A 23,746-nucleotide genomic window follows, 5' to 3' on the forward strand; every position below is an offset into this window, starting at 1 on the left:
CCACTCGATTATAAGCGTCACGCACCCAGCACCATATCCTGTTACCTCGCTGCACTCGGAGAGAATTCAACGTAAGTGGTCAGACTGATTGATGATCCAGAACTGACTAATTTACTCCAGTCGCTTGCCTCCTTAGTGATTCCTCCACCCTTGTTGAGCCTCAGTCGATCGGACTCTGTTTCGTCTCATCCATACTGTCCTCACCCACCACACTGAGCTCACAACACACTTACTCACTCACCCACCACACTTGTAGCTCACAACACACTCACTCACCCACCCACCACACTTACAGCTCACAACACACTCACTCACCCACCCACCACACTGAGCTCACAACACACTCACCCACCCACCACACTGCAGCTCACAACACACTCACTCACTCACCACACTTACAGCTCACAACACACTCACTCACCCACCACACTGCAGCTCACAACACACTCACTCACCCACCCACCACACTGAGCTCACAACACACTCACCCACCCACCACACTGCAGCTCACAACACACTCACTCACCACACTTACAGCTCACAACACACTCACTCACCCACCACACTGCAGCTCACAACACACTCACCCACCCACCACATTGCAGCTCACAACACACTCACTCACCCACCACACTAACAGCTCACAACACACTCACCCACCCACCCACCACACTTACAGCTCACAACACACTCACTCACCCACCACACTGCAGCTCACAACACTCTCACCCACCCACCACACTTACAGCTCACAACACACTCACCCACCCACCCACCACACTTACAGCTCACAACCCACTCACTCACTCACCACACTCGCAGCTCACAACACACTCACTCACCCACCACACTTGTAGCTCACAACACTCTCACTCACTCACCACACTTACAGCTCACAACACTCTCACTCACCCACCACACTGCAGCTCACAACACACTCACTCACCACACTCGCAGCTCACAACACACTCACTCACCACACTTGCAGCTCACAACACACTCACCCACCCACCACACTTGTAGCTCACAACACACTCACTCACCACACTCGCAGCTCACAACACACTCACTCACCCACTCACCACACTCGCAGCTCACAACACACTCACTCACCCACTCACCACACTTGTAGCTCACAACACACTCACTCACCACACTTGCAGCTCACAACACACTCACCCACTCACCACACTTGCAGCTCACAACACACTCACTCACCACACTCGCAGCTCACAACACACTCACTCACCCACTCACCACACTTGCAGCTCACAACACACTCACTCACCCACTCACCACACTTGTAGCTCACAACACACTCACTCACCACACTTACAGCTCACAACACACCCACTCACCACACTTACAGCTCACAACACACTCACTCACTCACCACACTCGCAGCTCACAACACACTCACTCACCACACTTACAGCTCACAACACACTCATTCACTCACCACACTCGCAGCTCACAACACACTCACTCACCCACTCACCACACTTGCAGCTCACAACACACTCATTCACTCACCACACTTGCAGCTCACAACACACTCACTCACCCACTCACCACACTTGCAGCTCACAACACACTCATTCACTCACCACACTTGCAGCTCACAACACACTCACTCACCACACTCGCAGCTCACAACACACTCACTCACCCACTCACCACACTTGCAGCTCACAACACACTCACTCACCCACTCACCACACTTGCAGCTCACAACACACTCAATCACCACACTCGCAGCTCACAACACACTCACTCACCCACTCACCACACTTGCAGCTCACAACACACTCACTCACCCACTCACCACACTTGCAGCTCACAACACACTCACTCACCACACTCGCAGCTCACAACACACTCACTCACCCACTCACCACACTTGCAGCTCACAACTCACCCACTCACCACACTTGCAGCTCACAACACACTCACTCACCACACTCGCAGCTCACAACACACTCACTCACCCACTCACCACACTTGCAGCTCACAACACACTCACTCACCCACTCACCACACTTGCAGCTCACAACACACTCACTCACCACACTTGCAGCTCACAACACACTCACTCACCCACTCACCACACTTGCAGCTCACAACACACTCACTCACCCACTCACCACACTTGCAGCTCACAACACACTCACTCACCACACTCGCAGCTCACAACACACTCACTCTCCCACTCACCACACTTGCAGCTCACAACACACTTACTCACCCACTCACCACACTTGCAGCTCACAACACACTCACTCACCCACTCACCACACTTGCAGCTCACAACACACTTACTCACCACACTTGCAGCTCACAACACACTCACTCACCCACTCACCACACTCGCAGCTCACAACACACTCACTCACCCACTCACCACACTTGCAGCTCACAACACACTCACTCACCCACTCACCACACTTGCAGCTCACAACACACTCACTCACCACACTTGCAGCTCACAACACACTCACTCACCCACTCACCACACTTGCAGCTCACAACACACTCACTCACCCACTCACCACACTTGCAGCTCACAACACACTCACTCACCACACTCGCAGCTCACAACACACTCACTCTCCCACTCACCACACTTGCAGCTCACAACACACTTACTCACCCACTCACCACACTTGCAGCTCACAACACACTCACTCACCCACTCACCACACTTGCAGCTCACAACACACTCACTCACCCACTCACCACACTTGCAGCTCACAACACACTCACTCACTCACCACACTCGCAGCTCACAACACACTCACTCTCCCACTCACCACACTTGCAGCTCACAACTCACCCACTCACCACACTTGCAGCTCACAACACACTCACTCACCCACTCACCACACTTGCAGCTCACAACTCACCCACTCACCACACTTGCAGCTCACAACTCACCCACTCACCACACTTGCAGCTCACAACACACTCACTCACCCACTCACCACACTTGCAGCTCACAACTCACCCACTCACCACACTTGCAGCTCACAACACACTCACTCACCACACTCGCAGCTCACAACACACTCACTCTCCCACTCACCACACTTGCAGCTCACAACACACTCACTCACCACACTTGCAGCTCACAACACACTTACTCACCCACTCACCACACTTGCAGCTCACAACACACTCACTCACCCACTCACCACACTTGCAGCTCACAACACACTCACTCACCCACTCACCACACTTGCAGCTCACAACACACTCACTCACTCACCACACTCGCAGCTCACAACACACTCACTCTCCCACTCACCACACTTGCAGCTCACAACTCACCCACTCACCACACTTGCAGCTCACAACACACTCACTCACCCACTCACCACACTTGCAGCTCACAACTCACCCACTCACCACACTTGCAGCTCACAACTCACCCACTCACCACACTTGCAGCTCACAACACACTCACTCACCCACTCACCACACTTGCAGCTCACAACTCACCCACTCACCACACTTGCAGCTCACAACACACTCACTCACCCACTCACCACACTTGCAGCTCACAACTCACCCACTCACCACACTTGCAGCTCACAACTCACCCACTCACCACACTTGCAGCTCACAACACACTCACTCACCCACTCACCACACTTGCAGCTCACAACTCACCCACTCACCACACTTGCAGCTCACAACTCACCCACTCACCACACTTGCAGCTCACAACACACTCACTCACCCACTCACCACACTTGCAGCTCACAACTCACCCACTCACCACACTTGCAGCTCACAACACACTCACTCACCCACTCACCACACTTACAGCTCACAACACACTCACTCACTCACTCACCACACTTACAGCTCACAACACACTCATTCACTCACCACACTCGCAGCTCACAACACACTCACTCACCCACTCACCACACTTGTAGCTCACAACACACTCACTCACCACACTTGCAGCTCACAACACACTCACCCACTCACCACACTTGCAGCTCACAACACACTCACTCACCACACTCGCAGCTCACAACACACTCACTCACCCACTCACCACACTTGCAGCTCACAACACACTCACTCACCCACTCACCACACTTGTAGCTCACAACACACTCACTCACCACACTTACAGCTCACAACACACCCACTCACCACACTTACAGCTCACAACACACTCACTCACTCACCACACTCGCAGCTCACAACACACTCACTCACCACACTTACAGCTCACAACACACTCATTCACTCACCACACTCGCAGCTCACAACACACTCACTCACCCACTCACCACACTTGCAGCTCACAACACACTCATTCACTCACCACACTTGCAGCTCACAACACACTCACTCACCCACTCACCACACTTGCAGCTCACAACACACTCATTCACTCACCACACTTGCAGCTCACAACACACTCACTCACCACACTCGCAGCTCACAACACACTCACTCACCCACTCACCACACTTGCAGCTCACAACACACTCACTCACCCACTCACCACACTTGCAGCTCACAACACACTCAATCACCACACTCGCAGCTCACAACACACTCACTCACCCACTCACCACACTTGCAGCTCACAACACACTCACTCACCCACTCACCACACTTGCAGCTCACAACACACTCACTCACCACACTCGCAGCTCACAACACACTCACTCACCCACTCACCACACTTGCAGCTCACAACTCACCCACTCACCACACTTGCAGCTCACAACACACTCACTCACCACACTCGCAGCTCACAACACACTCACTCACCCACTCACCACACTTGCAGCTCACAACACACTCACTCACCCACTCACCACACTTGCAGCTCACAACACACTCACTCACCACACTTGCAGCTCACAACACACTCACTCACCCACTCACCACACTTGCAGCTCACAACACACTCACTCACCCACTCACCACACTTGCAGCTCACAACACACTCACTCACCACACTCGCAGCTCACAACACACTCACTCTCCCACTCACCACACTTGCAGCTCACAACACACTTACTCACCCACTCACCACACTTGCAGCTCACAACACACTCACTCACCCACTCACCACACTTGCAGCTCACAACACACTTACTCACCACACTTGCAGCTCACAACACACTCACTCACCCACTCACCACACTCGCAGCTCACAACACACTCACTCACCCACTCACCACACTTGCAGCTCACAACACACTCACTCACCCACTCACCACACTTGCAGCTCACAACACACTCACTCACCACACTTGCAGCTCACAACACACTCACTCACCCACTCACCACACTTGCAGCTCACAACACACTCACTCACCCACTCACCACACTTGCAGCTCACAACACACTCACTCACCACACTCGCAGCTCACAACACACTCACTCTCCCACTCACCACACTTGCAGCTCACAACACACTTACTCACCCACTCACCACACTTGCAGCTCACAACACACTCACTCACCCACTCACCACACTTGCAGCTCACAACACACTCACTCACCCACTCACCACACTTGCAGCTCACAACACACTCACTCACTCACCACACTCGCAGCTCACAACACACTCACTCTCCCACTCACCACACTTGCAGCTCACAACTCACCCACTCACCACACTTGCAGCTCACAACACACTCACTCACCCACTCACCACACTTGCAGCTCACAACTCACCCACTCACCACACTTGCAGCTCACAACTCACCCACTCACCACACTTGCAGCTCACAACACACTCACTCACCCACTCACCACACTTGCAGCTCACAACTCACCCACTCACCACACTTGCAGCTCACAACACACTCACTCACCACACTCGCAGCTCACAACACACTCACTCTCCCACTCACCACACTTGCAGCTCACAACACACTCACTCACCACACTTGCAGCTCACAACACACTTACTCACCCACTCACCACACTTGCAGCTCACAACACACTCACTCACCCACTCACCACACTTGCAGCTCACAACACACTCACTCACCCACTCACCACACTTGCAGCTCACAACACACTCACTCACTCACCACACTCGCAGCTCACAACACACTCACTCTCCCACTCACCACACTTGCAGCTCACAACTCACCCACTCACCACACTTGCAGCTCACAACACACTCACTCACCCACTCACCACACTTGCAGCTCACAACTCACCCACTCACCACACTTGCAGCTCACAACTCACCCACTCACCACACTTGCAGCTCACAACACACTCACTCACCCACTCACCACACTTGCAGCTCACAACTCACCCACTCACCACACTTGCAGCTCACAACACACTCACTCACCCACTCACCACACTTGCAGCTCACAACTCACCCACTCACCACACTTGCAGCTCACAACTCACCCACTCACCACACTTGCAGCTCACAACACACTCACTCACCCACTCACCACACTTGCAGCTCACAACTCACCCACTCACCACACTTGCAGCTCACAACTCACCCACTCACCACACTTGCAGCTCACAACACACTCACTCACCCACTCACCACACTTGCAGCTCACAACTCACCCACTCACCACACTTGCAGCTCACAACACACTCACTCACCCACTCACCACACTTACAGCTCACAACACACTCACTCACTCACTCACCACACTTACAGCTCACAACACACTCACTCACCACACTTGCAGCTCACAACACACTCACTCACTCACCACACTTACAGCTCACAACACACTCACTCACCACACTTGCAGCTCACAACTCACCCACTCACCCACTCGCAGCTCACAACACATCTCTGTCTCCTTCTGTGACACTGCTGCACTTTGTAATTCCCTCCCACCTCTTTTCCCAAGCTTGTAAAACCTTTCTCCATTCAACACACGAGTGACACCATTATCTATTACGATGATAGTTCTGTTTATTGCTGGCCGCTTGACGTCTTGGGCCTGTGCCTAGCAACTATTTTAATATATAAAGCATCCCAAACAGCCGACAGACCTCAACTCAACAGCCAGACAACAGCTGGCCCCTATCTTCACTTGCAGGAGGAGATAAGGAACCTCGTTGTGCTCTCACTGTCATTACAACTGAGGCCTCCTTGTATGTGTAATGACAGGGTGACACCTGCCGGCCTGTCAGGGTAATTACGGTTATAGCTGCATGGAATAATGGCTGATTACAAGGAGGCGCATCTGGGGTAAAGGTCAAGGGCGGAGCCAGTCGAGAAGCTCCGGGGACAATCCCGAAGGGTCTCGAAGGTTCTAGAAAGGGGGTGTGGCTAGAAATGGAGCTTGGCCATGCCCGGCAGATATAAGGAGCACCGAGCCAGAGCTTCGGGGCTGTTCGTTGTGTCGCTGCCGTCGGCATCTCTTCGCCTCCTCCTGCTCGTGCCCGAGACCAGCTCCGTCACCGCCGCTACGCTCGTCAACTAGCCAGCGTAGCGACGCAGGATGGAGATGGGGAGCCGCGTGACGAAGTGTATCGCCCTGTGTGCATTAAAAAACAAGAAGCCTTCTCCTAGACGTGTGTCGGAAGTCGCTCTCTACATATGTATGTGGAACTGCTTTCGCACGCGGTGTTGGCGCGGCCTTTGAGGTCCAACTCAAGCCCGTGGATTCAGAGGCGCGGGGGTTGGGGCGACGCCACCGCCCCCCTTCTTGCGAACGCCACTCGAGACGGGGGCGCTCAGAGGTTCTGGGAGGCACTCGGCAAAAGGCCACGTGGGCCCCCTCATTCATTCACAAAAGCACAGGCCGCTGTGGGGCCCTATTTTCTGAAGCCCAGCGGAAACTGCCTCCCCCCTCTGGGCAGCCCTGCCCTGCAGAGAGATGACCGCACCGTCAGCCATACAATGTTTGGCTTTTCATGCGTAATGAGCAGTTGCGTTCGCCTTTGCACAGTGCTGCAGCGAATGGTGGATAAACAAACACGAGTGAAGGGGCGGCCTCCCCTCCCCCCATCGCGGCCCCGTGCCCAGGCCGCTCAGGCCTTGGAAAACAAACACCCCGCGTGGATCCCCCCCCCAACCCAACATCTCCTCTCCACACACTGGCAGCCACTGTGCCCTGACAACGACCCCCTCCCTCTCCCACGGAGCCAGTTCTACCGGCTGAATGAGCGGAGCAGGACACGACTGGCGAAGCGGATATTCGGCTGGTGCGTCCATCAGCAACAGCTCCGGCACGGGGCGCTTCACCCGCACCCAGAGCTACTGTCGTTCACAATCTTTCTGGACCCGTGGGCCACGAGCAAAACCTACAAGCTCAGCGGACCAGCATGTACCAATAACATTTAATAAATGTAAATTGGTATGCATTGCATGATGCCGTTACCAATGTCAGCAATCAGCAGATTTAGTCACGAGCTAGCTGCGTTGATTACAATCTAAAATGATGTGAATGAAATTATAATGGTGGTGTGCTAAATATCTAAAGTTGTACAACGGGCAGGTTGGGCCACCGGCCCGAGGGGAAAGTGCGGCCCCCTCCATGCGAAGCCAGCGATGGCTCCACGGCGTGGAGAGGCCCGCGGGCCCCGCAGACGCCGCCTGCGGCCCCTGCCAGCACAGGAAGCCGGCTGCTGCTCCGAGGACCGCGGCGTAATTACGAGGAACATTCCACATCCTCCTGCAGGGGCCGGCTCCAGCTGCACGGCGCTACCTCCACAGATCTTCGCTGCGTGTGCCCGTGGGGGCGGGGGGCTGTGAAGGGACTCCGCTGTGCTGCCCGAGAGAAACGCGTCCCCTGCCTCATTACGCGGTCGCCGTGTTGAGCAGCCCTCGCACACGTGTCCGCTCCAGCGCCCGCCGGGGATCAATCTGACCCCCATTCTAGAGCGCATTGGGATCCCCACCTCGCCCGACTGGACTTGCCCTCTTTGTTAACACAGGCCCAACGTGTCAAGTAGCCAGCAACAAACAGCACCGAATAAACACTTGTAATATGTACGCGTGTGTAACACGTTTCTTGAATTGAGCAAGGTTTTTTATGAGCTTGGAGAAAATAAAAAATTGGATGGGATCCCAAAGCGGAACAGTGCGAGGGACGCAGAAACAAAAGTTGTGACCTGCAGTGTGGTGAGGGCGAGTGAGCGGGTGTGGTGTTGGGACCTGCAGTGTGGTGAGGGCGAGTGAGCGGGTGTGGTGTTGTGGCTTGCAGTGTGGTGAGGGCGAGTGAGCGGGTGTGGTGTTGGGACCTGCAGTGTGGTGAGGGCGAGTGAGCGGGTGTGGTGTTGGGACCTGCAGTGTGGTGAGGGCGAGTGAGCGGGTGTGGTGTTGGGACCTGCAGTGTGGTGAGGGCGAGTGAGCGGGTGTGGTGTTGTGGCTTGCAGTGTGGTGAGGGCGAGTGAGCGGGTGTGGTGTTGGGACCTGCAGTGTGGTGAGGGCGAGTGAGCGGGTGTGGTGTTGGGACCTGCAGTGTGGTGAGGGCGAGTGAGCGGGTGTGGTGTTGTGGCTTGCAGTGTGGTGAGGGCGAGTGAGCGGGTGTGGTGTTGGGACCTGCAGTGTGGTGTGGCGACCTGCAGTGTGGTTTGAATGTGGATGAGACGAAACAGTCAGTCTTGCAGACCGAGTCCTCAACAGGGGTCGATAAACCGACGAGCAAGGTTTAATAGAACAGTAACCATGGTGTAGCTATAGACGCGTGACAGGAGACGACTGACCACCAGTGTTCCCAATGCCTTGTCAAACAGAAGACAGGAGGAAGTCTGATGCGGCAGCGGCATTGTTATCAGGTCGATGGCGTTTATTGTACAAACGTGCACAGGCCACGAGTGACGCTCAAAGGAAACGATAAAGCGATGCTCTCTGAGGGGCCTCTCCCCAACTTGCTCTTGGATCATAACCAAATTGGAATTAAAATAACGGGAAATAAATATCCTCAAAAGTGCATATTGGCTGGATAACTTTCAAAAACATGTCATCTCTTGTTTAAACATTACATGCCTGGAGTAAACCGGACGTTATTTTAAAAATATGATCCTTCCCGGACTATGTCAGCAGAAAACCACAAACCCCCCAGCCCTCCCGAGGGTTACGACCTCGTTACATTCGCTTCGTTTCCGTGGCCAGTGGGAACTGTGCTGGCTACCGGTACCAGAGCCGGCGAGGCCGCTGCAATCGCAGCTCCCTAGGGCTCGCTTCTCAAAAGCCAGGCCGATCCCAAGTAGAGCACACGTGTGCTCTGTTAAACGTCATCAAATGGATTAACCAATTAGAATAACGTAACGACCGACTACGTTTAGCTTTGTTAAAATATATACATATTTAAGATAACTCACTCCCTGGCCTTCACCAAGGCGAAGAGGGATAGGGTGGATGGTAACAGTGGGAGAGACCGAGACTGTGAAGCCCCATGGCTCACGGAGAGTGAGAATGACCCCGGCCGATACTGGCCCAGCAGAACCTGGTTCCAAGCGATCATGGAAACGAAGTAACGGTGTCAGAGGACACGCCAAGGGCTGCGCTCTGCAGCACGTCGTCGCATCAACCGCGCCTCACGGGACAACCGCCTACAAACCGCGGGTTTCACCATTGGCCTGACCAGGCACAAAACGAAAAGCTCGGCGTGAATGTCGCACCACTCGTTCACTCCGACCCACGTCGCGAGTGCCGCACGCGCGCGGAGATCCTGCATGGGGTGCGTGCCGCGGAACGAGAGCGGCACGGGGAGTGTGCCCATCTCGAGCGACTCCTGCGCGCGTGAGACCAGGGCAGCCGTGACCTCTAATCCCCATGTGGTTTTTGCGTCGGCCGAGAGAGCAGTCTCTGTGCTGGCTGCTTGTGTATTCTACATGCTGGCAGATGAACTTCGCACGAGCAAAACTTTGGGATGCGTTGCACAGGTGTGGCAGCGTGGCGTGGGCCAGCCACACCATTCAGGGACCTGTGGAGATGTGCCGAGAGGACAGTGGAATGGGGAGAGGTGGTGATCGAGCAGATCTATTTGGGGGCTCAGGGTCACCCCCTTGGGTAAGGTGAGGGTGACTTGTCTGGCTCAGAAATTAGATTGTTTTCATTATGCTTGTCACCCAGAAGACTGAGTCTCAATACACTTTTTCCTGGCAATTCTTTACTCTTAGGGGGTGACGTTACGAAGCAATTTGCATATAATTTTTCTGCATTGGGATGTTTGGCCAACACACATTTTTAGTGTTTCTTAGCTATGGAAGGAAACTGGAGAACCTGGAAATCCATTCAAATCATGGGTAGAACATACAAACTCCACTCAGAAAAGTGGCCGAGTCAGAAATCGAACCCAGATCCTTGCAATGAGGCACAAGTTTCACTGCTGCTGCTGCACACCGCTGCCGAGTTGGTGGCAGGGGTCACAGTACGGAGTGAAGAGGAAGTTGGGGGTTAGAGCTAACGTTGGGCTTAGTGTACTGCACCCAGCTAACAGAGGTAGCGGGGTCAAATGGTAAATGAGAGCTAAGTGGAGGGGAAGCGTTGCTTTGGCTACGGACAAGGGTGAGTGTCGGCTCTAAGTGTGCGCCGGGGTCTGAGTGACGAGGCAGCGTTGGAGGAGGGCGGAGGACGGCTGTATAGAGTGGAAGCTGGCAGAGTGGGTAGACGCCGGCCTTCATTGTAGCGTCTCTACAAAAGAATCAAACTCCTCCATGCTGCGCTCATATTCAGCCAGCTTCTCCGGTAGAGAGTCCTGTACCACAACGCACACACAGAGCACACAAAACAAAGATAAAGATCCCCCTATAGCCTTAATCGACTACTGGGGAAAGTTATCTTAGCGAGCACCCATGAAGGTCGGCGCAGCGCTTGAGGGTGTAGTTTGGCCAACACCAGTCTTCGTGCTGTTTATACACTGCACCAAGTATTTAAGGCTGAGTCAAGCTATGGGAGGCCCAGGACCAGTCTAGATATCCATCATCAACGTTGGTCGTGACAGGAAATTGATCTGGTCTTGCCGGGTTTGTAGCATGATGTGCTAACGCTAAACTATTGCTCTCCACAGCACGTCTCGAACTCGAGTCCCTGTCTGTATGGGCTGCATGAATTTCTTCTAGGTTCAATTAGGACCACACTCAGACACATCACCCTCTGCTGCGAAAACTTGGCAGGACCCTCCTGAAAAAGAGTCTCGAGTCTCAGTGAAGCTTTCCTGGGTAAATAAGTACAATAATGATGCAATATTCTGTTCATTCACAAGCAGTGACCCATGTGACAGCGCTCAGGAGTTCAATGTCACACCATGAGCTGTCTACAGCAGAGCAGCCTACTCACAAAATCCTCCGCCATTGACTGGGTGATGCTCTCAATGCAGAAGCTGCTGAGGGGTGGGGGGTTCTGAAATTCGCGATAGAAGGATCCAAGGTCCATCGGCAGGAGGTCATCTTTGGAGAACGCCGGCTTCTGTAGCACAAACACGCACCTCTGTCAGGTGGTTCTCGTCCACTCGCACCACGAGCATCCAGTTATGAAAATAAATAAGCATACAATATAACCTGCTCCCCATATCAGTCTGCCACGTAAACAAAGATTAAGTGATATCTTTTTTACACATGCCATCAGTATGAGAAATCATAATTCAGTAGCATTGGCAAAACACCACAAATCTCTGGACCAGTTTCAACTTTCAGTGTCTCATCAGCAGTATTTTTTTCTTGAACCAATGCTGTGTAACTGCGGGATGTTTATAGTCAGGACCCCCTCTGTTCGATATAGGACCCAGTTTGATGCAAATATAAATATTATAAAACACACACTAGGAGGTATATTATCTGCTTAATAATTGATAATCTCCACGACGTATAATTATTAAATCATTTATATTAAGTTCGCTTGCTTGCTTGCGTGCTTGCTTGCTTACGACCGTGCAAATCTTTCGGTCGTTTTTTAACCCACTTCCCGTGATCCAATCGAGCTGACATTTTCCACACAGACTCGTGCATGACAATAAATTTTCGTGAAAAAAAATTTCTACAAATTTTACACTGTTTAGGGAATTTTTTTAAATATTTTATTACCAATTGCTTAAGACTGGCAGACAATCATCTGACCCATAGGTGGCAGCCATCTCAAGCCAGAGGACGAGAGGGCTCTAGCCGCCTCGCATATAAAGGATGTTTTTACGGGTTAATTTTTTTTGTGTTAAAGTCATTAAAGCAACACCATAAGTCCAGAGGCCGCTGTGCAGTTGCAAAAGCTACCATCAATGATTGTTTACACTTGTTTACCCAAGAAAGCATGGTTTGCTACGTACAGCGTTAAAGACGTTCAACATACATGCGAGACTTTCAGGAGGATCCTGCCAAGTTTTCGCAGAAGGGGGCGACAATTTCTTCAAGTAATTTTCCAAGTTTGGCAAATTTGGACCACAACGCCAGCACATTGGCCTATTTTTACGTGAATTATGTGAATGAAGTCACGGGATCTTCAATACCCACTGTGAAGCAGACAGCGCGTACTATGTTGTGGTTAATACAGGGCGGGTTGCCGGATTTAAACTGCGAACATCTGTGACGAGCGATAAACGCGCTGCCGCTAGGTCCCTATAACTCCCAGCAAAAATAAATAAAAGACAGGAAAAGCGTAAACTGCACCAGGTCAACAATGATGAAGTCGTCATGCAGGATTTGGGATCCATGGGGGGACCCCAAGGAGCCGTGCAGGGACTCCAGGGGACCACTGTGCTCAGGGGACCCGGGGAGCGGAGAGCTGGGGGGACCCTCTTCTGCCGTGGCTTCTCGCACAAACGACGCAAACGGGAGGTCAAGTGCCGGGGACACCTGCGAGTTGTTCCAAACAAGAAACATGCGTTATTGTCCAACCACCGACGATAATACAACTTGGGTTCATAGGGCATGTTCTTTATCAGTGACCAAAGCAAGCATCGTTCAATCTCAAGACTGTTTCAGGAGGGTCCCGTGAAGTTTTTGCAGTCGGGGGCGATGTTGCTATGTGCAATCCCAATTGAGTAAACTGCAGGTCATTTTTTCAAGTCTGGCAAAGATGGACCATGACTCTAGTATCCAATGTCCTATTATTGCATCCAATGCAAAGCACATAGCAAGTAGTATGTCACAATTGTTACACCCGCAGTAATAACTAGGGTGGCCACTGGATTTGAATAGTAAACCTCTCCAACAAGCGGTAAACACACTGCCGCTTGACCATGTCACCGCTATCGCTAGGCTGCGAGGCAAATGTGTTACCGCTGCACTTCCCTGCCATCCCAATGCTATGGATAGACAGCGTTTGTGTGAATTAACAAACTGTACTGTAAAAACAGATGGCTCGGTAGCATATCGAGCGGTTCGTAATTGGAACGTTGCAAGTTCAAATCCTGTTTGTGGGTTTAATCACTCCATCAACCCTATGGGATTGATAAAACCAGTACCACTTTGTAGGGAAATTAACAGCAGTTGTCCAATGGATAGATTTGCCTCCTGCAATAAAAAAGTGTAATTTCCACCAATGGCCGTGAACAGGAGATGCGCACAGCCTCGATGCTCGTTGAACAGGAAATCACTTTGGCTTTTTTGACTTTGTTACAAAAACAAAGGTTCACCAATACGTGACAGGGCTAGGGGCGTCAGGGCCAGGGTGGGTCCTCATGGTTATAATTAAGCTCCCAAGTGCTGGGTGTCATAAACTTCTATGGCAGACACAAAACAACAGGCAACCCAAAGGAACAAACAACTCGAGGGTTTATATTGGGACAGATTAAACAGAGTTGCCCATTAAGTTGATAAATGTTTACACACACAAAGCTCTATCCTGTGCAATAAGTGGGATCAGGAAATAACAGGCGCTGCACTCTAATGGAGCTGCTCTCAAGCACTTCCAGCTGTTCAAAGGTGGTCCTCAAGCGGGCGGCTCCCTGATGAGCGGGCCACGGCGTCTGTGCAGGCCACTACAGACGCATCACGAAGCTCGCCAGTGTCACAAGCAGCATTAGGTCTCCAACATAGAGGGTGCCACTTAGCATCAGTGCAGTTGTGATCACTCAGGCCGAGGAGCTCGGAGATATTCTCACAGGAAACACTTTACAATCTTCAAAGTGCGGTTGGCTGGTGTAAATACAATGCCCTATTTGTGTCTGAAAACACTTCAAAAGATAGTTATAAACTACACCAACACAAAACAGCACTTACCCATAATGTGTTTCTGTGAAAATAAACATGGGTCGTGAGTGAACACATATGGATTGGGCTGCTTCGACTTTTACCTGTAGCTCTACATTCCACAGGAAGTGCAGCTCTTCCCAACACAAAGCCAAAGATTCCCCTATATCCTTGACAGACTGTTGGGGCAAGTACTGTTAGAGAGCACCTATAAAGGCCAACATGGCAGATGATAGAGGTGGTATAGTTAGCACCATGCCTGGCTGCCTTTGTCTCCCCAATGTTCATGTTTAGACACCATACCAATTACTCGTTTAAAGCTGAGCTAGCCTAGGAGAGACCCAGGAGCAGGTCAGATGTTTTGTCGCAGAGCGGGAATCGAACTCGGGTTGAAAGCACAGTGCGCTAACCACTGCGCTACCACTTACCCAGGTATTCTCACACATATCACTGTGCCTGTATCATGCAGGGTGCATTCACAACAGGCAGCAGGCTCGGGGGGGGGGGGTCTACTGTGAGGATCAGGCTGTCGGGCACAGCGGGTGCTCACCTGCGTAGGTGGTTTACTGACGAAAGCCCCTGGCTTGCGACACACAGGGAAGAGCAGCAGGTCCTGCACCCCACTCCTCCCCGCTCCACTGCGATCAAGCGACCAAGCACAATGAGATACCCATCAACGCAATCAAACCACTGCAATAACATAGTTCTTATTTATTCTCTGTTAATGCCCCATACATCTGGCCGGGTGGTAAAGTCGTTGCTTTGCTATCAATTGTATTTGGTTGTTTTTGCACTTATTCCATTTTTATTCATTGGTGTACTTTATATATATATTTTGCCTTTGTCATTTTGTTGTCCCAGGTCACTCCGGCAAACGAGACTCATCCTGATATAAACTTGAACTCGTCAAACCTCTGTGACCGACACACAAACCCAGATAAACACTGCACGCTGCCACACAAAATGAGCTTTGAAAACGCAGCGTGCTAGACAAACCACAAGGCTTTGTGTGCGGCTAGCGATGTTAGGGAATTGTACCTTGGCCTAAGCGGCAGTGATGATGGGCCACCTCCATCTCCCTCATCATGGTATCCACAATGCACCTTGGAAATGTAACAATTCAGTCATATAATACATATCACAAACAGAACTTATTTTCTTTGGAAAGCCACAGGGAGTCTGAAGACTGTTTTTCGAGAGAGTTATGTATTGTGAGGTTTGGCCAGCACTAACGAAATTGTGCATTTTTATCTGTGGGAGGAAACCGGAAAACCTGGAGGAGTTGGCCAAACATCCCAGTACAGGACAATTTCTGGAGCCGATTCGAGCTGCCTTGCAGCTTGGCTGTGGCTTCCCACGCGCCTCTGTGCAAGTTACAACTGGACATCTGTGACGAGTAAACATCTGTGAAAAAGAGCCTCATGGCTCATTGGATTTCTCCAGGATAAAGATTTAGATTATGACATTCAGCAGTGTTTTGAGATGCATAATGTTGCACGATGTTACAATCATTATGAAAGCCATTCAGCAAAGGGGGAAACAGACATCGGAAGGCGCCCACGTCGGGAATAAAACCCAAATCCTTCTTACGAGGAGGCACAGTTCTCAACCACTGCGCTGGCCTGCCGCTCAAATAACACTGTGCACATTAACACGTTGGTATGAACCCAGTGGAACTGGGCAGGCACGAAACATCATCATTGTCATTCACCGACAGAAACGTCAACACCGACCTGCGACGGAGGCGACGTGGAGAAGGAGGATGCGCACATGTCCTGGAAGTCATCGGTAGAGCCACATGTCTCTTCCCCACCGCCTGCTCGCCTACAACACAACAGAGGTGCACGTTACTATCCACTCAGTCTTCACTACCGGCAGGTGAAGCACCCAATACGATGATGTGCTGCACAGTGCCAGTGTCTGACCAGGTGGCTCAGCGAGAGAGAAAACGTACCTCAATTGGAATGCTGCGACTTCAAATCCTCAGTAAACCTCTTTAGAAGTTTTAGAGGTTAACTGAGCTCATGATCCATAAGGGGTCAATAATATGAGTACGGCTTGTGGGGAAGTCACGGTGATAATCCTTTGGCTAAACCCATCCCTTCCCAGAGGAATGTGGAATTTTCGCCACTGGTTAAGTGTGGTAAACGGGAGCCGAGCACCGCTTCATTGCTCACTGCAACAGGAATTAACTTTTTGTTTGATATTACCTGTGCATGCAGGGCTGGGCGGCAGATGAGCTGTGCCGGGGATTGTCGGAGAAGTGATCAATAATGATACCCATCAAGGGCTTGTTTTGTTCCAACTGCCTGTGACAAAAATACACACACACACACTTGGCTCAACACCAGCACGAACATTAAAAGTGTATGCGGGATGTTAACAAGCAGTAGGTTCACCTGTTGGCAATGAAAGTGAGGTTGGTGCGGTAGGCACAACCCAGGGTAATGGTGCCCTCTGGTGTTCCCACCATGCCCACACGCAGAGTCTGAAAACCTGGGCACACACACATGTACAGACATGCCTGTAAACCGATGGCTGGGATGAAAATGTTTATTTAAAACATTTCTTGTCATTATGTTAAAATTTTGCTATCAGCATCATTTCTGAAACTCTTGCTCCGTTCACTTTTGGAACTCTGGATCTCTGCTTTTGAGAAGGATCAATGAACAAAAAGTTACCTAATTATATATAAATGTTTTTCCTACCAGGGTACTGTTACTTACGAGTTATTTTTTTATTTATACTTGTGCACGACTGTCAATGCAGCATCAACAATAATTCATAAATAATGCAGTGCACCATCCCATGTATAGTCATTGGTTACAAGGATGAGACCATGATCTCACTACAGCAGATAACCTTGTTGCATGGCTTCGAAACGAGTATCTCAGATGTGAGCTCAGCATTCGAGCACACTTTTATCCCCCTTGAGTAACCCAGTTGCATTTGCCTTGGCTTTTTCTGTTCATGTCACGGATTGTCATTTAAATGCTTACCTTCACCTAGGCACCCCAACTGGACTTCATCGAAATAGATTCTGTGAAAAAACCGCACAAGTACACCAAGAGAATATTCAGCATTCTTGTGTACAGCTCTGAGAAATGTTGCAAATGCTCTTTTTTTATAATTCTATCATTAATTATAATGATAATAATTATTATTAAGCTTTTTATCCAAGAAAGCTTTACCGAGTCTCAACTCTTTTTTAAGAGGGTTCTGCCAGGTTTTCACAGTGGGGGCAATGTTGCCGTGTGTAATCTCAGCTGAGTAATTTGCAGGTAATTTTTGGTCATTGGGACGTTTGGCCAATATCAGTAACATTGTGTGTTTTTTAGTTATGGGAGGAAACCCATGCAGAACAGGACACACAAAATCCGCACAGAAAGTCGCCCGACTCGGGGATCTCAGGACCTTCTTACTGAGGCACAAATGTTACTACTGCGCCACCCTCCCGCCCGATGTAAAGGCGCTTTACAAATGACAATAATAGCCGATGTCGTTGAGATGCGGCATGGGAGACAGGGTGTGGCGGTGATCACGGCATGCCTGTACAAGATGACGTAGTCATGGCCCTGCTTGCGCGAGAGCTTGTAGGCCGGCGTGACGCGTGTGACGGCCAGCAGTGACTTGAGAAGCAGAGAGAGACGGTTATACACAGTGTAGGAGACCTTCACCTCGTGATCACACCTGTCCCGCACACCACCACACACATAGCACACCACCACGATCAGTGCACTTCTTGTTAAAGGAAAGGTATTCGCTATATGGTTAAATGCATATCCCACAAAGCAGGCTCTTGTTTAAACAAGAGATTTTATTTAACAAAAATGTATGCCGTAAATCGTAATGAGATGATGGATCACGTGGTGAATTACCATGAAAGGCATGTTTTGTGTTGTGTTAAGCAGTATGTTTTTCCACTGAGCGAATAAGGCATGTATTTTATGGGAAACCTGCACTGTGATTATTGCTATCCATTAGGACATAGGTTGTGAAACTCCTACTACATACTTCTCATTCATTTCCAAGCTCCAAACTTCTAGTCCCATGGAATCACCCTGCAACACAAGCCACAGCGCAACCATATTAGCAGGGTCGTGTTTCTTTTCAGAAACACTAGCTGCTTAATCACACTCAGGGCAGCTCTGTAAGCGTTATTTTTCTCAACAGGTGGCTACAGAGATTCTTTCTTATTTCATTACAAATACGGCATTCATGAATACAACCTCAGAAAACCTTGAAATATGTTCAGATAACAAAATCCTTAATAAAAAATGTGTTTTTCCAGTTGTAATTTCTTTAGTGTTCAAGTAACTACTCTTATACTAGATCAAAGGAGTCAGAAATTGTCATGTGCACAGCAATGGGAATGTACAGGATTCATATAATTAGGACGCAGACTTCCACATGCCAATTTTTCTGACTTCAAAGCCATGATTTTTTTCTGTAATGTTTGTTCTTAAATCAAGTGTAATTTGTTGGTTAAGGGTAAGCCCGTATGTCTGGTTATGGCTGCATGATCATGGTCCTCATATTAAAGGTGCAGCTCTCCAATTGCTTGGTTACACCAATGCTGGCAGAAGGGAAACCACTAACAAGGAGTTCTAGAGGATATTTAGTCTATTCTTCCTCACTAATTAGACGTGTTGAAGGAGGTGGGAATGCCCACAATTTCCCCAACCTACCAATTCACTTAATTGTTATACTGCTGAGTGGATAGTGGCATTGAGGATTTGAGAAACTAGCTCCATTGTTTCTACTGCCATTTCAAAAGATTGAATTAACTCAAACTGGCGACCTCTGGATTACAAGTCCAGTTTGCTAACATTCTCAGTTAAAAAGCTAAAACTTTAATGCTCAGACATTGGTATATGTGCGGAAAATCAGGAAACTTTTTTAATGTTTTTTTACATTCGATGACACCTCACCTCGCATGTTTTCAGGGAGACCTCCACGCACATGGGCATGCCAACTCCAGGTAGCTGGTTCCCCATGGCCCTCTTCGCTTCCTGACTCACTTCCGGAATGTCTCTGATCACCAGGTTAAACTAAACAGAGCGAAATGACACTCACAATTATGAGCGGCACATGTTGCTCTACAGCATAGGTAGGGAACCTTGTCCTCACCGTAGGCGAAAAAGGACTCGACTACCTTTAGTAGCAGACCACACGTTAACACAAACCTCAGTCATGTCTCTCACTGCAAGAGGCCATTGCAGTAACATCAGCAACTAAGCACAATCAAATTATAAATACACTACGGTTGTCAAATCTAAATTAATCCCCTCTAGTACTCGATTGGTGCGGCCAAGAAACTTGTCACGTCAAAGTGATTTATTGCTCAAATGCCATCCCTATGACAGGGGTGAGTCTATCATACCGATTAGCACACACATAACAACCACTGTTGACTTCCCCACAAAAAAGTATTTTTTTATTGACTTAGGAGGGATGATGGGCTGAGACAAACCCTAACCAGGATTTTAACTCACAAACTTACGATTGCGAGCCTCTCGCCATGTCACTGAGCCACCTGGCCTGTATGCATGCATGTTGAACTTCTTTCGCACCATACGTAGCAAACCGTGCGTATTGGAAGTTACAGGGGTAGGACAACCAAACACAAAACACTGTTCTAAAGAAATTAGTTTTCAATCTAGATGTAATAGTACATAGCTCCAGTGGCTTCCTAATATCGGGACGAAGAGCATTCTAGATGGCCACAAAATGCATCTGAAAGCGCGTGACGCAGTGACAGTCTTTGTTTGATGGCCAGCCAAAAGCCTGGCCTGTTAGTGACAGATAAATATTGTTTCATGGCCACTTCAAAGTAATAGTTCCTGTGTGGTCAAGGGCCGCACGAATGAAGTCGTGGGCCATAGGCCAATTACCCCTAATGTACAGAAAACCTGACGATTTCCACCATTTTAGTCAAATATGTCAAAGTATTACGAGGGTAGCAGGGCACAGGATGCTGTGTGTGTAAGGGAGCACAGACACGGGGCGTTGCGGGGGGATGAACGGATGCCCTCACCCAGTCGGAGCCAGATGACGAGGCGCTGGACTTGGTGATGATGCGCTCGCCTAGCCGGGCCTGGACAATCACCTGTACAGACTGCAGCATGCACAACAAGTGGCAGAGCAAATGGGGGCTTATTTATTCAACAAAGTTACTGAGAAAAAGCCCAATACTTCAAGCAGCCAGCAACAATCAGCACCATCACAGTTGTGATAAGACTGTAACACTTTATTGAATTGAAAACGTTATTATAAGAGCTTGACTAAAGTGACTATGGGAGGGAATTCCAAGCTGGAACAGTCTGAGGGAATAAAGAGAAAGTGAAATATTGTGATCTCAAGTGTAGGTGATCTGAGGTGTCGTGAGTGAGTGTTGTGATCTGCAGTGTGGTGAGTGTTGTGACCTGCAGTGTGATGAGTGTTGTGATCTGCAGTGTGGTGAGTGTTGTGATCTGCAGTGTGGTGAGTGTTGTGATCTGCAGTGTGGTGAGTGTTGTGATCTGCAGTGTGGTGAGTGTTGTGATCTGCAGTGCGGTGAGTGTTGTGATCTGCAGTGTGGTGAGTGTTGTGATCTGCAGTGTGGTGAGTGTTGTGATCTGTAGTGTAGTGAGTGTTGTGATCTACAGTGTAGTGAGTGTTGTGATCTACAGTGTGATGAGTGTTGTGATCTGCAGTGTGGTGAGTGTTGTGATCTGCAGTGTAGTGAGTGTTGTGATCTACAGTGTAGTGAGTGTTGTGATCTACAGTTTGATGAGTGTTGTGATCTGCAGTGTGGTGAGTGTTGTGATCTGCAGTGTGGTGAGTGTCGTGACCTGCAGTGTGGTGAGTGTTGTGATCTGCAATATGTTGAATGCTGTGATCTGCAGTGTGGTAGTTGAACAGTGTGGATGAGACAGGACGGTCTCAAGTCTTGGCATCCACGATAGTGAAACGCCTGTCACAGCTATGGCAGTCAAGAGAGCATATGCAGAGACACTTTCATCCCTCCAAAATATCCCTAACTCGCCGTTACTTACACAGCAATTTAACATTTATTTGAATCCCTTTAGAATAACTTAAATCCCTTGTTTATTATTAAGTCACCTCATCATTAAAAACTCATAACATGCACTCTCACACAATCACTTAGCCCCTTTAGGTGCAGTATAATTCCACTCTTCATCACATCTCAGAGCACCATTCACATCCAGCTAAGTCACTGTGGACGAGCCGCGTGCGTATCGGCTACAGATGTCACCCACCTTGAGTGCGAAGAATTTTAAAAATTTGTCCAAATCCTTTTTGTCTTGAAGGTTCAACTCCTTCGGCGAATCCATGATGTCGAGCATAAGTCGGCGCCTAAAACAGCAAATCAAAGGCAGCGACATCACTTGCCCCGTGCGTCCATGCGGCTTGGCCCCGCTGCGCGCTCCCTCCCCCGCAGGCCTCTCAGGCAACAGCGAGGCTTCTCGACCAGCACAGGCCGTCGGCCTGGATCCCCTCAAAGCGGGTACATAACGCAGACTAAGACAAATCGATTCTTAGTTTGCCACTTGAGTAATACGAGTCGATGGGATACAACGGGAACAGAACACAACGGACCAGATCCTCCTTCATAACATCGCACGTTGTCCACACAAATCGGATCCCAAAGCTCAACCCGAATCCCATGTCCCACACTCCCCAGATCGCACTCCTTGCAGCCTAACTCCACACTCCCCAGCTCTCACACTCACCAGGTCCCATACTCGTCATGTCCCACACTCCCCAGCTCTCACACTCACCAGGTCCCACACTCCCCAGCTCTCACACTCCCCAGCTCTCACACTCACCAGCTCTCACACTCCCAGGTCCCACACTCCCCAGCTCTCACACTCCCCAGCTCTCACACTCCCCAGCTCTCACACTCCCCAGGTCCCACACTCCCCAGCTCTCACACTCCCCAGCTCTCACACTCACCAGGTCCCATACTCGTCATGCCCCACTCTCTACAGATCCAACTCTCACCAGAGGACACTCCAGACCACATGCTCCGTTCACCGGACCCGACACTCACCAATCACACTCTCCAGATCAGCTCTCACACTCACCAGATCCCACACACACGCAGACCGCCCTCCACGTCCTCCACACGAGCGCCAACAAACGCGTCTACTACACGTCTCCTCGGTGAGAGCTGCATTCCCAGCTGCTCCTCACAGGACCAAGCATGTCCAGAGGACCCTGGTCCCCGGGCCAGGGTCCACAGGCTTTGGGGGGCAGCGCCGAGGGGAACCTCTGCTGCCCTCGTCGGGGGTTCATCTCGTCTCACCAGGAGGAGGAGGAGGACGAGGAGGAGACGGGGTCACAGGCGACGGCTCTCGCGGGAAGAGGCCTCAATCCTCTCGGCGGGGCCGCGCCATGGCGCCACGCAGCGCCTTGTTTACGTCGCAGGGGGGAGGGGCGGGGGGAGGAGGGGGAGGAGGGGCGGGGGGAGGAGGGGGAGGGGCGGGGGGAGGAGGGGGAGGGGCGGGGGGAGGAGGAGGGGCGGGGGAGGAGGGGGAGGAGGGGCGGGGGGAAGAGGGGGAGGGGCGGGGGGAGGAGGAGGGGCGGGGGGAGGAGGGGGGGGAGGGGCGGGGGGAGGAGGAGGGGCGGGGGGAGGAGG

General features: G+C 50.7%; 1 protein-coding gene across 3 annotated transcripts; it reads right to left on the reverse strand.

Annotated features, from left to right (window-relative positions):
• Window positions 1–9,596: 9,596 nt before the first annotated feature.
• ATG13 (autophagy related 13) lies at window positions 9,597–23,539 on the reverse strand. Of its 3 annotated transcripts, none has more exons than XM_061566451.1 (15): window positions 23,414–23,539; window positions 22,365–22,461; window positions 21,140–21,220; window positions 20,034–20,153; window positions 19,117–19,163; window positions 18,652–18,792; window positions 18,102–18,142; window positions 17,502–17,598; window positions 17,313–17,411; window positions 16,836–16,926; window positions 16,141–16,205; window positions 15,653–15,740; window positions 13,579–13,764; window positions 12,260–12,388; window positions 9,597–11,678 (listed from the first exon to the last, which is right to left on the reverse strand). In XM_061566451.1, the coding sequence occupies exons 2-15, from the start codon at window positions 22,449–22,451 to the stop codon at window positions 11,601–11,603; spliced, it is 1,350 nt and encodes a 449-aa protein (XP_061422435.1). In that variant the 5' UTR covers window positions 22,452–22,461; window positions 23,414–23,539; the 3' UTR covers window positions 9,597–11,600. The 3 variants fall into 3 exon arrangements, with proteins under 3 accessions (XP_061422435.1, XP_061422436.1, XP_061422434.1); XM_061566452.1 differs by having other exon boundaries at window positions 22,365–22,462; window positions 23,418–23,519; XM_061566450.1 differs by lacking the exon at window positions 23,414–23,539 and adding an exon at window positions 23,193–23,353.
• Window positions 23,540–23,746: the final 207 nt, after the last annotated feature.

This window comes from Lethenteron reissneri, chromosome 37 (assembly GCF_015708825.2).
Source record: "Lethenteron reissneri isolate LAM-NWPU_2019-01 chromosome 37, ASM1570882v1, whole genome shotgun sequence".
NCBI classification, from domain to species: Eukaryota; Metazoa; Chordata; class Hyperoartia; order Petromyzontiformes; family Petromyzontidae; genus Lethenteron; species Lethenteron reissneri.